At 37.4% G+C, this 18,676-nt stretch overlaps 1 protein-coding gene across 1 annotated transcript in view; it reads left to right on the top strand.

Annotated features, from left to right (window-relative positions):
* Nucleotides 1–10,129: 10,129 nt before the first annotated feature.
* Nucleotides 10,130–18,676, top strand: part of Hao1 (hydroxyacid oxidase 1) — a 47,181-nt gene continuing 38,634 nt past the window's right edge. The window contains exons 1-2 of the mRNA XM_042694522.1: nt 10,130–10,310; nt 17,360–17,511. Coding sequence (XP_042550456.1) covers nt 10,174–10,310; nt 17,360–17,511 — 289 coding nt within the window. The 5' untranslated portion in view covers nt 10,130–10,173. The remainder of the gene's footprint in view (nt 10,311–17,359; nt 17,512–18,676) is intronic.

The raw sequence follows: 18,676 nt of genomic DNA on the forward strand, positions 1-18,676 counted from the left end.
AAGCAGAGTTCAATTTAAAAGAATAAGAAAAATTCAGAGAGGCTATAAACTATGAGACTAACACGAGCTGGTACTAGAATTTGTGTGGTGGTGGTGGTGGTGGTAGTCTTGGTTGTGGGGTTGTGGTAGAATGCCCCTGCCCTGAGGAAACAGAGAATATATTTTGAGGGCCCATGTAGGAAGAGGATACAAAGGTTTTGGCTGCATAGATGGGTAAATGATTTAAAAGAAAAATTCTACAAACCTGGAAAATTAAAAAAAAAAAAAAAACCTGCTCACCAGCACATTGAGCCTTGTCTTTGAGTAACAAATAATAGATGTCTTAAGAAACCATATACATGAATCTGGCCTTATAGAACTTGCTTATATTCACACTAGTTCTACTGTCTTAAGGCCATAAAAACATAACCCCAAAGTTCTCATGGAGGGCTAACAGCAGTGGTGAGTAAAGATGTATTGGCAGAAGTAGGCAAAACTCCTGAAAAGATCTCCCTGGCCTAACAACACGCATGGGTAAATTCCAACTTAAGATGACCTAAAAATTCAAAATTAAAACACCAGTTATTCATCAGACATTAGGGTTTTATCTACCTAACTTCTTGAGATAACAACATGAAGATGTGAGTTGATTTCCATGGTCTCAACTCATTCCCTCTGGAATGATTTCTTTCACCATCAGTCAAACATAGGAGTAGCTTCTGACTGCAAGTAGCTTGCTTTCTCTGTTAAGAACTGAATATAATTTTTAATGAAATTAAAAATAATACCCAGTTTGCAATTTCACAAAGGAAGTTTGTCTTTTAAAGACAATATCAATTTTAATCTATCATGTGTGCTCCATTAGTTGATTATCAAAGTGGACCCATGCATTTCCATCCTCCTAACCTGACCCAAAATTACATTTTTATATCAGCAAAGCCTTCGTTACATAACTCAGACTTCCTGCAGTTAGTTTAAGAACTTACTATGTAGTCCCCAATCCTTTATTCAATTGTTCCAAGACATTGGATTTTAAACCAAATATGTCTATGGATTTAAACAATAATCCAAGGTGTCATAAAGTATCACAAACAGGATGACATGGAGATATACATTCACTACCAGGTTACAAGCCATCTAAATATGTGAGGTCTTAGCCAAGAGACCTATTTCATCTCTGAAAATAATATTTTAGATGAACATTTCTTAAGAACCCCACACATTTATTCACTTCTACTGGGATATAAAGAGGCCACCCTGCAACTTCTACCCCTTTGCTCTTCTTTCTCTTCCCTGCATTCTTTCTGCATTAACTCTTGCCTTTTCTCTTCTCTTTCCCCTTTCCTTGCATCTCCATTTTCCCTCTTCATATGTTCTAATCTTTTACTAAGAATTCTTTATCTTTCATTTTCTCCTCTCCTGACTCATCTAATTTTATTTTTTTTCCATTATCCTCATATGATTGTACAAAGGGCTTGCCATTTAACAAAGCAGTTTACGAATTCAATGCATCTTTATCAATGTCACCCCTTTCAGCATCCTACCCTACTCCACCCCTACCCACTTCTTCCCTCATTCTTCTTAAGTTTAAATGGCAAAGAGGAGGAAGCACAGAGGAAGAAATATGTCAAAGATACGTTATTCCCTGCTGGGAAGAACCATCAAACACATAATGAATTTATTGGCCCTGTCGCATTGCAATGAAATTACAATAAGCTGCCACTGATAGGAACTCTTGCCTGCATGCATAATATTTTTGCCCACCATCTCCTGCCCCCCTTTTTTTATTTGGGTTCTCTTACTCTAAAACTAGAAATTAAACAATTATTATTCCTTATTTTCCTAACATTTCATCATGCAGCTTTAGACTTCAATGGAAGGTGTTAGTAAGAGTACAGTAAAATTAATTCCATGAAGTTCTTCCAATCTGCTTTGGGAAGGAATTTTTCTATGCCTTTCTTCTCCCTCAATATCACTGGTACAAGTTACTGAAGAGAACTGCAGTGTTTTTTTTTTTCTTAGGGGGCAGGTATCTGAACTGTAGGATTCATGCTCACTAAGTTGGTGCTCTACCACTTGAGCCAGATATTAAGACTTGTTCCACTTATTTTGAGTCTATTTTTATGTCCAGGCCAGCATGCACCATGAGCCTCCTCTATTTTATATTTTCTGCTGTGGCTGAGATGGAAGGACAATTATTACCATGCCTAGATTTTTCTATTGAGATGAAAGCTCACACAATTTTTTCTCGGATTGATCTGGAAACACGATCCTCCTCATCTTAGACTCTCAAGTACATAGGATTACAAATGCAATCTTCTGTTACCCTAAGGTTAATGTTTTTTTCTGCCTTATGCAATTTATAACACATAATAAAAATAACCTGGGAATTACTTTGTTTTCAGCAACATGCATTTTTCTTCTCAAGAAAATAGTACCCTTGTCAAAGAAACAATTCATTTTTGTTTAATGCTTAAGACAATGGGAAATTATAGAGGACTTGTTTTAATATGTAAGTTTTAATAAAGGGCTCATCTCAGTTTAGCTGAGATTCAACAAACACTTGGTATAATTCAATGAACACAGAAAGCTGGAAACTCAATGTAAAATTTTCTAAAACATACACCACTGTGTCGTTTGAGAAAAGGGAAAGCAGTCAGACTAGAGGTTTGCTTCAATGTGCAGTAACCACTAGGAAAAATTCATTAATTCTTCCTCTTGAACCAACTGCCTTGCCTGTATTAATTTAAGTATAGATTTATGGATATGTTACTCATACGGGACATAATTTAAAAATTCTCAGGAACTTTCTCATAAAGTATTTTTAAGTTTAAAATAGTATCTTTTTAACGATGAAAATAATACTGTGAGCACCTCTGTCATAATTACTCAAGTAGGAGTGAGTTTTTACTTTTCTTTGAAGTGTAGTATGAAGAACATTGCTTTTTGAACAGTAATAAAATTCTAACTGCAATAGGAGAGGTTTTAGTGGGATCCTAAAGGTGCAGACTGTAAAGTGGTCTAAACAACTTAGAACTAATTTTAGAACTTTTAGAGACTGACTTGATTCATCTAGGACTTGTGTAACACTTGGCAAAGAGACTTTTCCTTCCTGGTGAGAATCTGGCTCACTCTCTATTAACTTCACTTTATTTCCCCACTGTCTTCACTGATTTTCTCTGTACTTTCAGGAAAACACTTGTGTAGGAAAAGAAAAGTAGCAACTTTACAGGTACGTTCCAGAAACTTTCGACAAGACCCATCATATTGATCAATAGAAGGCAATGCATGACAGCATGGAAGGATTTCTGCCTTACTGTGTTCACAAATCATATACAATCATGTCCTGGTCCTTGTACAACCCTCCCTCAAGCCTCCAGACACTGAAATATCATTGTAAAGACTTCCAAATTTCAGTAAATGCCCCAACCTTACCATCTCCTATCTAAGACATATCTGAGACTTTTAGAGTAGAGCTCTAACATCCCATAGTAGACATGAAGTTAAATTTCATTTTAGAGAAATATCATCTGGGGAAATAGCATGGATCATGGGCCTTGGTGTATATTTTTAATTTATTAAATATTGTTAAATTCCATCAGTGATTCTCCTTTCTGGTTTTATACTAACAGAACCTGACTTCTATGTCTTGAGTTATAAGAACATCACCTTAAGTGTTATTTCAGAACCCTTTGGGCAAGAGAAACTCTATGGGGTCAAGATGTGTAAAATCACAGATACAAGGACCAAGAGCTTGACTTAAATGGTGTGTTGCAGCTGCTGCTGTTTCGTAAATGTTAACAGTTTGTGATTATAGTGCCTTAAATTTTCATTTTACATGAGACTCTGAAAATCATAGTTCTGGCCCTACATTTAGGAGAGAAAGTGTAAGCATTTTATATGTTAAGTACTTTTATTTGTAGCCAAAGTCGAGGAATAAAGGGAGTAGTGCTTCTCTTTGTACTACAAAGCAGAACAAAAACTCTCTTCTTAGGTGACTGTATAAAGTGCTTTATGCATATAATTTTATTAATCTAAGGGATAATGTTTGAATCTAAAACAACACAGTATAAAACTGATGCACTAGATAATTACCTCATTGACTCTCTCAAAGGAGTTCATTCATTAAGTAAATAATATATTTGTCTCTGTTTGCTGTTGGAATTGTAATAAATGATCACACAGTTGTTTAACAAGAAACCAATTTATAATATGTTAGCTCTAGAGGTCAGAGATATGAGATTTATGGGGCCCAAATCAAAAGTTTCTTGGCTCATTGTGTGCCTTCTGGAGGCTTCAGGAAAGGATCTGTCTCTTGCCTACTTCATAGCCTGTAGTGGCCGCCAGAAATACGGGGCTCCTGCCTCATTAGTATCATCTCATCTTCTATGGTTTGTCACCACCTTTCTGCCGCCCTGATGCTGTTACCTCCTTATAAAAACTCATGTGAACACATTTGGGGCCCAATGTTAGGTCCTTAATTGTGCCCCATCCTCAAAGTCCCTTCTTCAACATAAAGTAACAATTCACAGGTTTGTGTAAGGGCAGACATATGAGCAGAGGGCGCTTCACTCTGCACATCATAGCGTCCTACATGCCAGTCAGTCCCAGACACTGGAGAATCAACTACCACAAGAGAGATGAGTTTACATTTCAGTGTGGGCATTGATAACAAAACATATACACATGGGAAATTCTATCACTTCAAATTTTCATAAGTGGTGTGAAGAAAAGTAAGCAGGCAAAGGAAAAGGGCTGTAGAAGATCACAATTTTAAATCAGGTGATCGAAGGCGGCTTTCTCCAAAAGATGCTCTTTTAACAATTTCTTCTGGGGACAAGGTCTTGCTGTATAGCCTAAGCTGGCTTTGGAGCTGTGATCTTCCTCCTTAGCTTTCTGATGCTACAATTTACAAGTGTGTAATACCATAACTAAGTATTAAACATGTTTTTGAGTAAGGAGTCAACTATAGAATAATCTAGAAGCTAAGTGTTTTTAGGAGAAGCAAGAACAATGAAAAAGACTGTGAAGCTAGAATAAACATGATTTCTTCAAGCAAAAATACGTAAGAGAATAGCTGGAGATGAGTACAGTGCATGCAGGTGAGTGTAGAGGAGACTACGGTGGCTCAGGGGTAGAGCACTTGCCTTGCATGCATGAGGCCCTGGGTTCGATTCCTCAGCACCACATAAGCAGAAAAAAGCCAGTAGTGGTACTGTGGCTCAAGTTGTAGGGCGCTAGCCTTGAGCTGAAGAGCTGAGGGACAGTGCCCAAGCCCAGAGTTCAAACCCCATGACCAACAAGAAGAACAAAAAAGAATTACAGGGTAAATAGAATGGATTATAGTTGAATTGTGATTGAAGTGCTTTAGAAAACTCAAAGCAGATGAGAAACATAATCTTACTCAAGTTTCTAACTTCCTTACCTGGTCATCAATACAAGATAAAAGGTGGTAACTTGGACCAAGTTGGTTGGAATGTATATGTTGTTTAATGGTAGGAAATAGAATATAATTTTAACACTAAGACAAACATGGCTTATTAATGTATAATCTGTGGAAAATGAATAGGAAAAAGAAGAATAGTGATTCCTAAGTCTTGGCTTAAGCATCTGTTTGAATGATCATGAAAGATGACACTTGAACCAAAGTACTGTTATGAATCAAATGTTTGTTAGTTTGTATTTCTGTCATTCATCTGTATCTACAACTTAGAAATTGTGAGTGTTCAATCATAATTATAGGCTGCAGGAAAAGTAGCATAATAGGTTACAATCTAGATAATAATAGTTTCCATCAAAAAATCATGTTTTTTTCCTAATATATAGGAATTTTTTTTAATGATCTATGTAAGCACAGTTGGGAAAAACTTTTCTAGAATTTACTGACTTCCTATAAGAGTGCCTATCATTGCAAATAAAAAAATGCAACATAGAGATTTCACATCTCCTTCATTGCTTTTGCATTTCATATAATGCTCATTTTGTATGCATCCAAACAGTTTGAAAATTTACTTATCTTCTCTGAGCAGAAATTATTTAATGTTATTAAGTGTTGAATTTTTGGCACTAGTAGGAAGAACTGACTCCAACTGGAAAAAATCATAAAACAAATTTTATCTGTGCTTAGAAATATTGGTTAAAATAAATAACATGCCTGGTTGACCATAATTTTTAAGTCAATCACAAAAAAATTCCTGTATTTGAGATATCACCACCCATTGAGAAACTGCTTCCTGCACATTGGAGATGATGGCACCTTCTTTCTGGAAAATGTTGGCATCTATCAATACTAACATCACATTAACAGACACTTTCCTGTTACTGAGAGCTGAGAGAGCAGAATCATTTGTATGATCTGTATCCACATGATTTCTGGAAAATCTTATTAAGATTAAAAGGCTGAGCTGTAAGGTGGCCTGTTTCCCAATGATGTCTGACTGTGGTTCACTGAACAGATTCATTTGGAAAATGAGACAGGCAAAAACACTTAGAAGTTGAAGTCCTGAGGAAAAGAGGATTGCAATAGAGTTGATGTACAGTTACTGTTTTCAGGAATGAAATATAGAGCACTGAGGGGGAAATTGCCTTTGGTAATAATTTGAAAACCATTTGATGTTGACAATATAGACATACATTTTTCCTAGTGGTTTTTCAGTGGCAAATCCATCTTGTTTTCAACACTCCCACCTACCTTTTTAATGTATGTTTTTTCTTTCTTAGATAAGGAGTAACAGTAGGGTTCCAAAGCCTGTGTGTATCCCTTTTTCAGGAGTTACAACACAGTGGGTAAAGCATGGCTTAGAATAGAAAAGAGCTACAAGTTTCATTAGAATATTGTCTTATTCTAGCCTGGAGGAAAGCCAGCCCTGAAAAATCCTATGATCTGTCTTTTTAGAGAAGGTGTTGGTTGCCCATCATTGGGGCTTTGTAGAGACATTAAAAATGGGACACCTGAAAGATTGACAGCATTTATTTCCTATAATGAAGTGATTGATAAGACTTCACTTATCTGCTATACAGAGGTTGAAATATGACCTTTATTTTTCTGATCAGAAACAGGCATATGAGTGTGAGGCAAATTGATAATTGTTCACAGAACTTTCAGAAGATTCTGTTGATTTTCATCAAGGAGATCACTGTAATAGTGATTATGAGATTTAATTGATCCAGAGAGTGTTGCTTTCAACATGACAGCTGTGGAATGAGTTTCTTAGGTGAAAAAAGAGACCCATTATTCAGGACAAAATGATATTAGCACAGCTCTGCCACAGTTGTGAGGAGTCATGTCAACCTGGAAAGCAGGAGTTCAAGGTCAGAATACCCTGTAGATCTATCAAGTTGAATAAAGCAAAAATGTCTCCTGTTGTACTTTCATAAAACCAGAGTTTCAGAAGTTCTTGCGTCGTTCTCCCTGCTTGCTCATATTTGGAAATTTTAATTGCTAAGAGCCAACACAAAATCCCCAAATCCAGCTTTTTCTTTTGAGTGTCAAAAATCACAGAACAAACATACACATATGTAAATGTCATTCTGTTCCAATACATTTAAGGAAGACAAAAGAATCAGCATTGAAATGAGGGTTTTGGAGGTCTGACTTAGAATTTCCACAACTTCTTGAGTCCTTTACCTACTGTGATCTGATGTTTAAGCATTTAATTCATCATTAATCTTCATTACAACTTTTTTCTATATGGAAAGTAAACTAAAGTTTCATATCAAACCAGGCAGTAGTCTCAGTATCACCACTAAAGAATGGTTATTTCATTTATTTCTGTTAGCTCACATAACATTTGGACCTAATGTTTCCAAAGAAGTCACCACCAAAGAAACTGCTTTTCATAAGTAATAATGTTTTCCAATTTTGCCTTTAACCTAACATCTGTAAAGCTTTCATCCAATGAGCTTACATATTTATTTTATATATTATAAGGAAATATTACACATAGCAATATTATGCAACATATATACAACAATAAGTAAAAGCAAAGAATCTGTTATTTTAGTTAATAAGCCCACTAATGAGTAAATGCATGAGTTCCATTAAGATAAACCTAAATCAAAATTCCATTAAAATAATGTCAATCAATATTCCCATAACTAGCCAATATTGGTTTAAAGTGTCCTGAATAATTAATGGTCAAAAGCAGATAAAGAAAAGCTATTCTACCTAGACAAGTTCATCAGAGGTTAAAAAAAAGGATAATTTTTTTTCTTATTCTGTCCTTATGGATAGGCAATATCTTTGCTTAACATAAAGGGTATTTTCACAATTGAATTAAAAAACATTTTACCTATCTTTTGAAAACTGAGTTAAAATTGTTAAAATTATTACTACTATCTTTTCTATATCAATGACAAGTAGACAGCAGAGATGGAAATTCATTCAATCCGCTCCTTTTCCTTAGTTAATTTGCTTTCAGTACATTTTCCTGGCTCCAAAACACATTTTACATTGAAAAATCCCTCTTGTCCTTTATAAATAACTTTCCAAAGACATTGTTTTCACCCATAGATGCTTTCTCTCTATAAAAATAAGCATAGACCAACAGCCTGCCTAAGATCCTATGAATCTACATGCTCTGCTATTTATTCTATAGAGTTATACAAAGCATCGGGCACGAAAATTGAAAAATTTGGCTATAAGAATACATGTTATTGCAGGATGGTTTTTCTCTTGAGGATACAGAAAATAAATTGGAGCAATTACTCAAAGAATCAGCATACCCACAGTACAGACATATCCTTCTAAAAGCCCAAGAATCTCTGTCCATTTTCTTACACATATAGGGATTTGTGCCTTTCCACTTGACAATAAGCAAAAAGTCTTTTAGAAAATGGTGATGGGAGTCAATAATTCATTGTCTATACCACAAAAATAGTAAAGAAAAGGGTAGGTCCAAGGGGGGGGTCTGAGAATGTTGGAGGTGACACTAATCGCCGTATGTTATATTCATAGACTGCTTTATGAAATAATTTTTACAAGAGAAAATGGTGAGGGAAAGAAATATTGAGATTGGGAAGATGAGAGTGGGGACAACCTGTGTGGGCTAATTGTCTCTATGATGATGCATATATTCTCTCAAACACCTAGCTGGTGTAGGTATTAACAGTATTCTTATCATGGTTTGGTTACACCAAAAGGGGTTTATCTGGGAGGCAAAGGTAGTACCAATAGAGAAGTGAGTGACAGAATGTTGTAAACGCAGTAACATTTGTCTCCCACACTCATACTGTGGGCAGCTGGAGCCACAATGTGTGACACGGATTTAGGAAAAATGAACCCCACTGGAGGAAAGAGGATATGGGGAATTAATACATTGTCTTTTTAAAGTTTCTCATTGAGGGCTTGTTGCATAGGTCATTGATTCTAACACTTTGCTTGTCCTGTGGATTGGAAAAGAGCATCGGAGTTCAAGAGAAAATTCTCACACAAGAAGGCAACTAGAATTCAACAGCTGAGAAACAGCTGGAAGTAGAGGTTCCAAGGTTGAAAACCAGGCCTCACACATGTCAAAAACACTGATGTTTCAACCATGCCTTAGCTCATCCAAATCTTCCCCAGGTCTCCCATGATTTGGTGAAATTGTAGATGAAGATCACAGTCTTTTAAAATAGCCCTTCTTCCCCCATCCATCCTTCTCAGAGCAAGAGAAGATGCTTTTAGAATTAGCTGTAAATCTGGCCTTCATGATGCATGTTAAAGCCAAATGTTTATGATCACCTAAACTTTCCTTGATAAGTCATTCCATGAGCTCTTTTTCATAGGATATGTGCATGATATTTATGTGGAAGGAATATAGGCAGTCCATCTGGGCACCCAAAAGAAGAGAGTAAGTACTGATGGTGTGGAAGAATCAGTCTGAGGTAGACCTGAACCAAGAGTGCCTTGGGGAAATATTTTCCAAGTCCTTAATTGTGGACTCACTTCCCTATTCTTTCAACATGGCTAACAGGAAACACCTCCACTACCTTCCAAGTTCCATCTTCATCTTCATGTAGATTAGATGCTGTTTGGTGAACAATTAAATTTCAAAGTCTAACAATATGTTTGTTCAGTTGACGTAAACAAGAGACAACTAAATATGAACTTTGGCAAAAGCATATTAATCATTGACTAATAATGGGATTTTCAGGGTGGACAAGACAATTTGTGAAAATAACGCAGCTACAGCTAAAGTAGCAACACCTGTGAAAATGCTACCCCGACTTGTTTGTATCAATGATTATGAACAGCATGCGAAATCAGTGCTTCAAAAGACTATATATGACTATTATAGATCTGGGGCAAATGATCAGGAAACCTTGGCTGATAATATTACAGCATTTTCCAGGTAAGAGAACTTGTTATCTAAAATTGTGTTTTAAAGCCAGGAGACAGTGTCTCATGCTTATTATCCTAGTTAGGAGGTTGAGATCTGAGGAGTGTGGTTCAAAGCCGGCAGGCTATGAAACTCTTACCCCCAATTAACGACAAAAAGCTAGAAGTAGAGCTGTGGCTTAGGTGGTAGAGCACTGGCCTTGAGTAAAAAAGCTCAGGGACAATGCCTAGGCTGGAGTTCAAAGTCCCAAAAGTATCACACACACACACACACACACACACACACACACACACACACACACGTGTTTTGATATTACACAAAGACATTGTACCAAATTAAGCTCTAGCTTTGTGTTGATGGTGGAGATTTATTTGTGTGCATTTGTGATGAACAGAGAAGGGGAGAAATTCCTGGAGATGTCATAAAAGCTAGGACCTTAAATTGTTTAAAAACACTATTCCAAGCCTGGGAATACTGAACCATTGACTGCAATTTCCAACCCATTTCCTCACCTAAAAGTATAATGATAATTAATTTAACAGCATTTTAAAAGTAGTCACAAATTCTGAGGGCTCCATTTTTTTCTCAGAGTACCACAGTGATTACTTAGGTTCATGGAGTAGGAGACAGCTCTAAAAGCAAGATAGTCATCTTATCTGGTTGAACCAGATAGGATTATTGTTTCAAATGTTTGCATCCTGCTGGCTTCTTGTGGGATCATTCATTTTGATTACTGGTGTCTAAACTTTCACTTTAGATTTCAATTTGTCAGTGTGACATTAATCTTTCAACCTTTCTGTTTCATCTCTCCTCTGCAGGGCTCCATCTCTCTTCCCAAATTAATTTTCCCTTGACTTTCATATTTCAAGGCACAAGATGGTGGCTGTCATGGTTTATGTTTCTTGTTTGTAATAAAAACAAGAAAGAAAGATAACTCTAAAGGGGTGATTCTTCTCACAGGAGAAGGGGTGGGGTGGGGGTTCAGCCTTCAATACACTGCTCTCTTTCAGTACAATCGTTCCTAAAGACCATGAATGTTACAAGCATTTATTGATGGTAACACATTAAAGGAGAAAGGGGGTAAAAATATACAGGAAGAAAGAACTTGCCTTCCCTTTGATTTCTCCTTTAATCTCGTGCAAAATTACTTCCAATTACTTTTCTACATGTAAATTAGGAGAAATGAAATTATCCTGGCCAAGATAGTCCTTGGCAGACAGCACCTCCAGGAGCCTAAAAATGTTACTGGGCAGAGAGGGGTCTCTCCTCTCCCCCACAGCTCTAGACTCAGGATTGCCCTGAAACATAGCTGAACTAAAAAAAAAAAAATTGCTGTGGAAACCATGGAAGGGAGAATCAGCTAAGAACAGACGGACCTAAAATTTCCCACCAATTTTTGGCAAAAATGATCTTTTTTAAAAAAACTGTATTTTTTATTGTCTTTAAGTAGTTGTACAAAGGAGTTACAATTCAATATGTCAGTCCATGAGTATAATGCATTGTGATCAATATCAAACTTTTCAGCATTCTTCCTGTTTCCTGGGGTTCTGTTTTTCAGACTTGGGGGAGCTACAAATGTTGTTGTTATAGGATGTTCCTCTTTGGGACCATGTCACCTCTGTCCCCCAGTTAGCATGGTTTGTCTATGAATGGTCTCAAAAAAAGAAAAAAACCCCCACATAACCCAAATAGGTCATTATAATCAAGTAATGTTCAGGCCTGTGGCAAATGTATAGGGTGAGTGTCTCAGCATCACTCCAGATGATTTCCTATTCTGTCTCTGTGCAGCCTTCCTTTCCCTTTACACACCTCACGACACTTCGTTAGTTAATTTATGTTTATAATTAGTCTTCATGGACTAGAAACTCCCATCTGCTGAAGAGAGATCAATTAGTAGACTGTTCCCATCCATAAGAGTTTCCACTCCAGTGGATACACACTTATTTTGGCCACCATAATGCTAGTCAGTTAAAATGATGTGAAATGGACTCAAAACAGGTGTCCAAGAGGAGGTCAGAAGAGGAACAAAGCATTATAGCAAAGTGGTTGGACCATGTAAGCAATCTCCCAAATTCTAGAAACTTTGTTAAGCATAGAATGCTTAACATGACCTCCAAGTTATAACCTGGAAAATCAGCTTAAAGCTCTTGTGAATTACATGGCACCCCACCAAGTATCAGCATCCTATGTGGGTATTACTGAGGAATTCAGAGATTGGACTTGAACAACCAAAAGAGTTAACATTATTCCATTTGCATGGACCATGATCATTCTCTTCTGATCATATTTAAAGAGTTAAAAAAAGGAATCAAAGCAACTCTCTTTGGAGGACAGGCAATACTCTTTAAAAATATCAAGTAGTTGAGTTTATGTTGCAAGAAATATTAGGGGTGGTTCCCCATGTAACATCTTTTTCTCTGTGATTTATTTTCCGTGTGACTTGATTCCTTGCCTTGTATCATTGTAGCTGGTCATATGGGACTTAGAATAGCATTTGTACTAGGGCTGCAGAGGCTTGGTGTTGATGGTATGAAGACAAGCATTCTGAAGTTTCTCATTCTGATTCAAAGAAAAGCTGCAAAACCAACAAAACCTCAGATAACCTGTTGTGACACAAGGTCAGGGTATTTCAAAGACATTTATGAAATTTCTGCTCCTCCCATTCCCACAAGTAAAATCAAAGGTCATTTTCAGTGATAGCTTTTATCTTTCCTGTACAGAGATATGACAACCACATTAAGTTTCAAGGACGTGGGACACTCATATAACCGAGAAGTTGCTTGTACATATTTTTGGGTTAAACTTAGGATGCTAATATGATGTTGACCAAAATAAGAGGGGGAAAATCACACACACACACACACACACACACACCACAAAAAATGTAAAATAAATCAGTCAGTAGAATGAAAGTTCCTATGACAAATAAAATATAAACAGGGCAAATGGTAGCTTGTTGTATTTTGCAAGATGTGTTTTGTTTGGGGTTAATTTGAAAAAGAAAAACAGAACATCTTACACACATTCTTTGTAGGTTTATCTGAAATTATTACTGATGGAAAGTAATTCCACAATTGTTGTGTTTGGGATCTTCCCCTCCTCCCTCCACAACATGACTTTAGAAAGGAAGCTCTTCTCTTCCCTGCTATTTATATAACTGAAGGTTGAAAGTGACATTATCCTCACTTGAGTATTTAAGAAGCACTATAAACTCACCAATGGGATTTCCGGTATGCATAAAAGGCTCTAGATCTGTCAGCTAAAACCTCAAATAGGTGCTAAGCTGCTTTCTGAATCATGTAAAGGTTTAGAGTGAAAAGAAAATGAAGGGAGAAGTACTGGGATGGAATTCATGAGTCTTTCTTATACATCCTAGAAAACACAAGCCTGGATCGGTCAGCTGGCATCATCAGCAACTGTGCAGCTCCAATACAAGTGGTTTTTAAATACCTTCAAGGAGTAACCAGCCCTTGGCTGGGGGTGGGGGGGGGGGTGGGGGGAGTGAGGGAGGGGATGGGTACGTTGCCTGATTTTTATGATAAGTTAAATGTGTGGACTTAGAGTTTGGACTCAAAGTCCTGACTGCAGGCACATCTGAGCACAATGTAAAGTTTTCCTATCAAACAGGATGAAAGAACAGCCAGTTAAATCTGGAGTGGAGCCAGGTGGGGTTCAGAAAGCTATGACAACTAAATAGCAAATATACTGTCCTTGCCAGTTGGGAAAAAAAAATCCGGATGTGGAAGACTCTCCAAAGGATGTACATTTTACCATTCCCGTTGGCATTATTCAATCTTGCTCAGCAATTGCATTTTATATACTAGTGGACCAGTTTCCTTAATACCCTTCAAATAGAAATTAGTGTTTACGGGAAGCAAGAACCCACAGTTACTAAGGTGATGGTGCCACCATGTGGACAATAAAAAAGCTGCTCTTCAGAGAAAAAACTGGTTTTACTAAATGAAAATATAATATTGAAAAAGGTCCTTTCATACACATACACACACACACACACACACACACACACACACACACACACACACACACACACACACACACACACACACACACACCACAGAGATGCCCAGCAGTTTTGTATGTTCTTGTCACAAAAGCTTTGATTGTTCCTCCAGCCCTAAGTAAATATTAATACCCTTCAAGGTTGGCATGCCAGTGGGCTGCTATTAAAATCTTTTTTTCTCTCATTCTAATAACACACTTAGAAATGATTGGTAATTAAAACTCCTTCCAAGAATTCTTCCTTTGCCTGCTTAAAATGAAGATTAAAGCATCCTGCTGTGAAGGTCAGCAAAGAAGAAAAGATTTCTGGCCACACAGCATATAGTGTGACATACTATAATGACAAGATGTTCAAAGGAATGGCGCAGACTTCATGCGGCAAAAGTGCTTTATTGTGCTTTTCAGAGACTGTGTGCTTTTACTTTATTATAGGAAGAAGAGTTAGAAGACTGACCTGTAGTTTGTTCACAAAGCAATATTACGTTCGGTTTTCTTTTTAAGCTACAGGATATTTTATTTCTGGTTTCTGCATTAATAAGTCACTTTACTAACTTGCTAAAAATTCTCAAGGTAGAGTTAAATCTAGGAAGTGAAATGTGACAATTGGTTAAGTATGGATATGTGTCTATACAAGGTGTTTTTTATATTGATAGGAATAAAGCTGTATTTTCTTATGTTTAATCAATTTCTAATGAGGGGAATAATGAACCCAAACAAGGAGGAAATATAAATTGGTTTTTCTGAGAGGAAAGGGAACATAAACTCTATTAGTGATTTGCTGGTTGCTGAGTTATAGGTAGATTTCAACACTGAAGAATCACAGCAAAAGTCATTTAAAATAATTTTCACAAACACCTTAAGCAAAAAATCAACCGTTCCTGACAAATAACTATTTTGAGAAAAATGTTTAGCTAAACTGAAGAAAAGGAAACAAAACCGTCATCCTTTGTCATCATACTTCATTGAGTACAACAATCAGTGCTATTATTTTTTGACAAAGTAAGTTATCATTTTAAAAATTAACTACCTGAAGCTACTATCTATCACAGATAAACGAGGACAAAGTAGGGGCAGCAGATCTTCTGAAACTCTAACCCGTCTGCCTTTGTGCACCACCTGCAATGAATGGCCTTGGAGAAGTAAAGGAAGAATTACATTCACCCAGACAGTTGTAAGGGATGGTTGTTTTTCTTGGTTTCTTGTTGGTTGTAGAGCTTGAACTCAGGAGTTGGACACTGTCCCTGAGCTTTTTGTGCTCAAGGCTAACGGTCTACCACTTTGAGCCACAGCTTCACTTCTGATTTTCTGGTAGTAAATTGGAGATAAAAGTCTCACAGACTTTTCTGCCTGGGCTGGCCTTGAGCTGTGATCTTCAGATCTCAGCCTCTGGAGTAGCTAGGATTACAGGCATGAGCCACTGGTGCCTGACTGTATATGATGTTAATATAATCACTACAAACTAGAAGTGATGCCAATGTCCCTTAGCTTGGAACTAACCCCTAACCGCACTAGCCCTGTGCAATAGAATACTATTCATCAACCCCCAAACACAAAGTCTTGGTCTGTGCAATACTTAGGATGAGCATTAGATTCATGATGGAAAGAAGACAGACTTCAAAAGGCTAAATGACTGTATGATCTTATTATATAACATTCTTACCAAGCAGAATTATGATCATAAAGCACTCACAAAATGATTGCTGTCAAGCAATTTAGGTTGGGAGAAAGTTTAAGAAAATTGGGATTTAGGAGATATCTAGACTGTTCTGGATCTTCATTGCCTTGGTCACTATGTCACGCTGTGCAGTGTCACATCTCACAGCACAGTATACCAATGAGATGAATTCTCCTACTTGTTAATTTCCCATGTATGAGGCAATACTAGGGCTTGAATTCAGGACCTAGGCACTGTATTTTAGCTTTTTTTGCTCAAAGTTGGTGCTATGTCACTTGAACCACAGCTCTACTTTTGCTTTTTGGTGGTTAATTGAAGACTTAAGGACTTTCCTGCCTAGATCTGAACCTCAGATCTCAGTCTTCTGAGTAACTAGCCTATAGTGTTAATTATACTTCCATAAATATTGGGAAATTTATTATCTTTTCTTATTTTTTTATATTCAAAAATTTTAACTGACACAGAAAAAGTAGCACATCTACATTGTATAACTTTCATTACCAGTTGTTAAAATTTTCTACCCTAATGAACATTTGAATTACTTCTTTTCCTTCACCACGTAGTTGCTTGGATCAAAATTTAAAAAATCCAACAATAATTTCTTCTATTTAATTTTGTTTTTTTTGGTGGGGGGAGGGTCCGGTCGTGGGGCCTGAACTCTGGGCCTGGGCGCATCCCTCAACTCTTCAGCTCAAGGCTAGCCACTCTACCACTTGAGCCACAGAGCCACTTCCGGCTTTTTTCTTTATGCTTATGTGGTGCTGAGGAATCAAACCCATCAAACTCAGGCATGCAAGGCAAGCGCTCTACCACTGAGCCACCTTCCCAGCCCTTAATAATATTTTTATTGTTATTATAAAGGTGAAGTTTCATAAGTCAGGTAATAAGTACAATATCACCCATTCCCTCACTCTCTCCCAGTTTTCTGTTCCATCTCTATTCTATTTCACTTTCAACACAGTGTCTAATGAGTATTCCTGCTGAATTTGTTCACCTTTTGTTCCTCCATTTCTGTGCCCCTTATACTTTTCCAAAGACAAATGAACAAGACAAAAAGAAAACAAAGCATACACATGAATGCTTGTTTCCATTTCCGGAAGTTTATTTAGATAAATCTTATTTTATATGATTAGAGGCACATAGGCATTGCGCCTTTGCGTTCTTCCCCTGAGTAGCCTTCCTTGGTCTTATTGTGTGTGGATGCCTAGAGTTCTGTATCAGTTACCATGTCTGGATGTATTTTATATCTCGCTTCTGCATATGAGAGAAAACACAAGCCATAGGTCATATTTTCTCTTTTTACCTTAAATTTGATTTGGCCATGCTTTTGAAATGTTAAAAATTATTTTTAAAAATTAAATTCTAGATGGAAGCTGTATCCACGGGTACTCCGGAATGTGGCTGAAATCGATCTGTCCACTACCGTGTTAGGACAGAGGGTCAGCATGCCGATCTGTGCTGCAGCTACCGCCATGCAGTGCATGGCTCATGTGGATGGTGAACTTGCTACTGTGAGAGGTAGGAAGAGAACCCGCAACCCAGGGGCCAGGAGAGGACGAAGGGTTAGCAGCTCCTTCCTCTGAGTTCAGCAAACACTTCCCCGGATGTTTCTACACGCAGAGAAATTAAGTCTGTTGGTTCTACCATCAAAATGCTTGTTCTTACACGCCTTGTTCTACTTTCTAGTTGTGAAGCTCAGATGATCATTCTGTGCCTTAGTTTTCCTCAGCTGTGGAATGGGAATAAAAACAGTACCTGAAAATTCACACATATGAAGTGCCTGGCACAGTAGAAGGGCTTAGGAGAATGTCGGTTGTATTATGAGTGTGAATGCCAACATCTCAGAAAGTGGAGATCTGAGAAATGGCTGACCAAAGTGGCAGCTAGCTGACAGCAGTGGTGGAATTCAACTTATTTTAAAAGGCAACCTGCTTCCTCCAAGCTAAATTATGTATAGTATATGATGAAGGAGCAAATACAGAAATGTGGTTGGCTGAGTATTTTTCCCTATGCTTTTGGATCAGGATTCTTCTTTATGGGCGGGAGGGGGGGGGAGGGTTATGCTCCCAGTAGAACATTTCTGACTGCCTTAGAAGGGAATGAAGAGACAATCATCAACAGTGTAACAAAATTTGTTATTATGATGCATTAACTTCCTGGTTCTCTGGCGTGATGAACATTTGAAAGACTGTGCCCAAATCTCTGTAAATTCTTCTTTGAGACACTCATATGAAAGTGAGTAATGAATGTGACTTGACATCTTTTGGTATTAAGGAAGGCAAGAAGGAAGGCTAAAAGTATGAACAAAGTACGATGTGAAAGCACTTTGGTTCTAGGAATGAAAAACCAATCATGTGGGTTCAAGTTCTTTTCATATGTGCCATGGGAGAATGGCACAGAGAAGCTGACAGGCTTAGTCAAGGCTGCAGCTTTCTTGATACTAGGACCAGAGGGAGGTAGGAGGCTGGGACGTTCCAGGTTTGTTTATGGTCCTCCTTAAACTTAGAGAGAAGGAGAAACCATGGGAGATCTTTTTATTCTTATATTTTTATTATTATTAAATAGTTGTAAAAATTACCACACAAAGTATCAGTTTGTTTATTTGTTTGTTTGTTTGTTTATTGTCTGTCGTGGGGCTTGAACTCTGGGCCTGGGCGCTGTTCCTCAGCTCTTCTGCTCAAGG

Source organism: Dipodomys spectabilis, unplaced genomic scaffold (genome assembly GCF_019054845.1).
Source record: "Dipodomys spectabilis isolate Male_0828 unplaced genomic scaffold, ASM1905484v1 ptg000175l, whole genome shotgun sequence".
Taxonomy (NCBI): Eukaryota; Metazoa; Chordata; class Mammalia; order Rodentia; family Heteromyidae; genus Dipodomys; species Dipodomys spectabilis.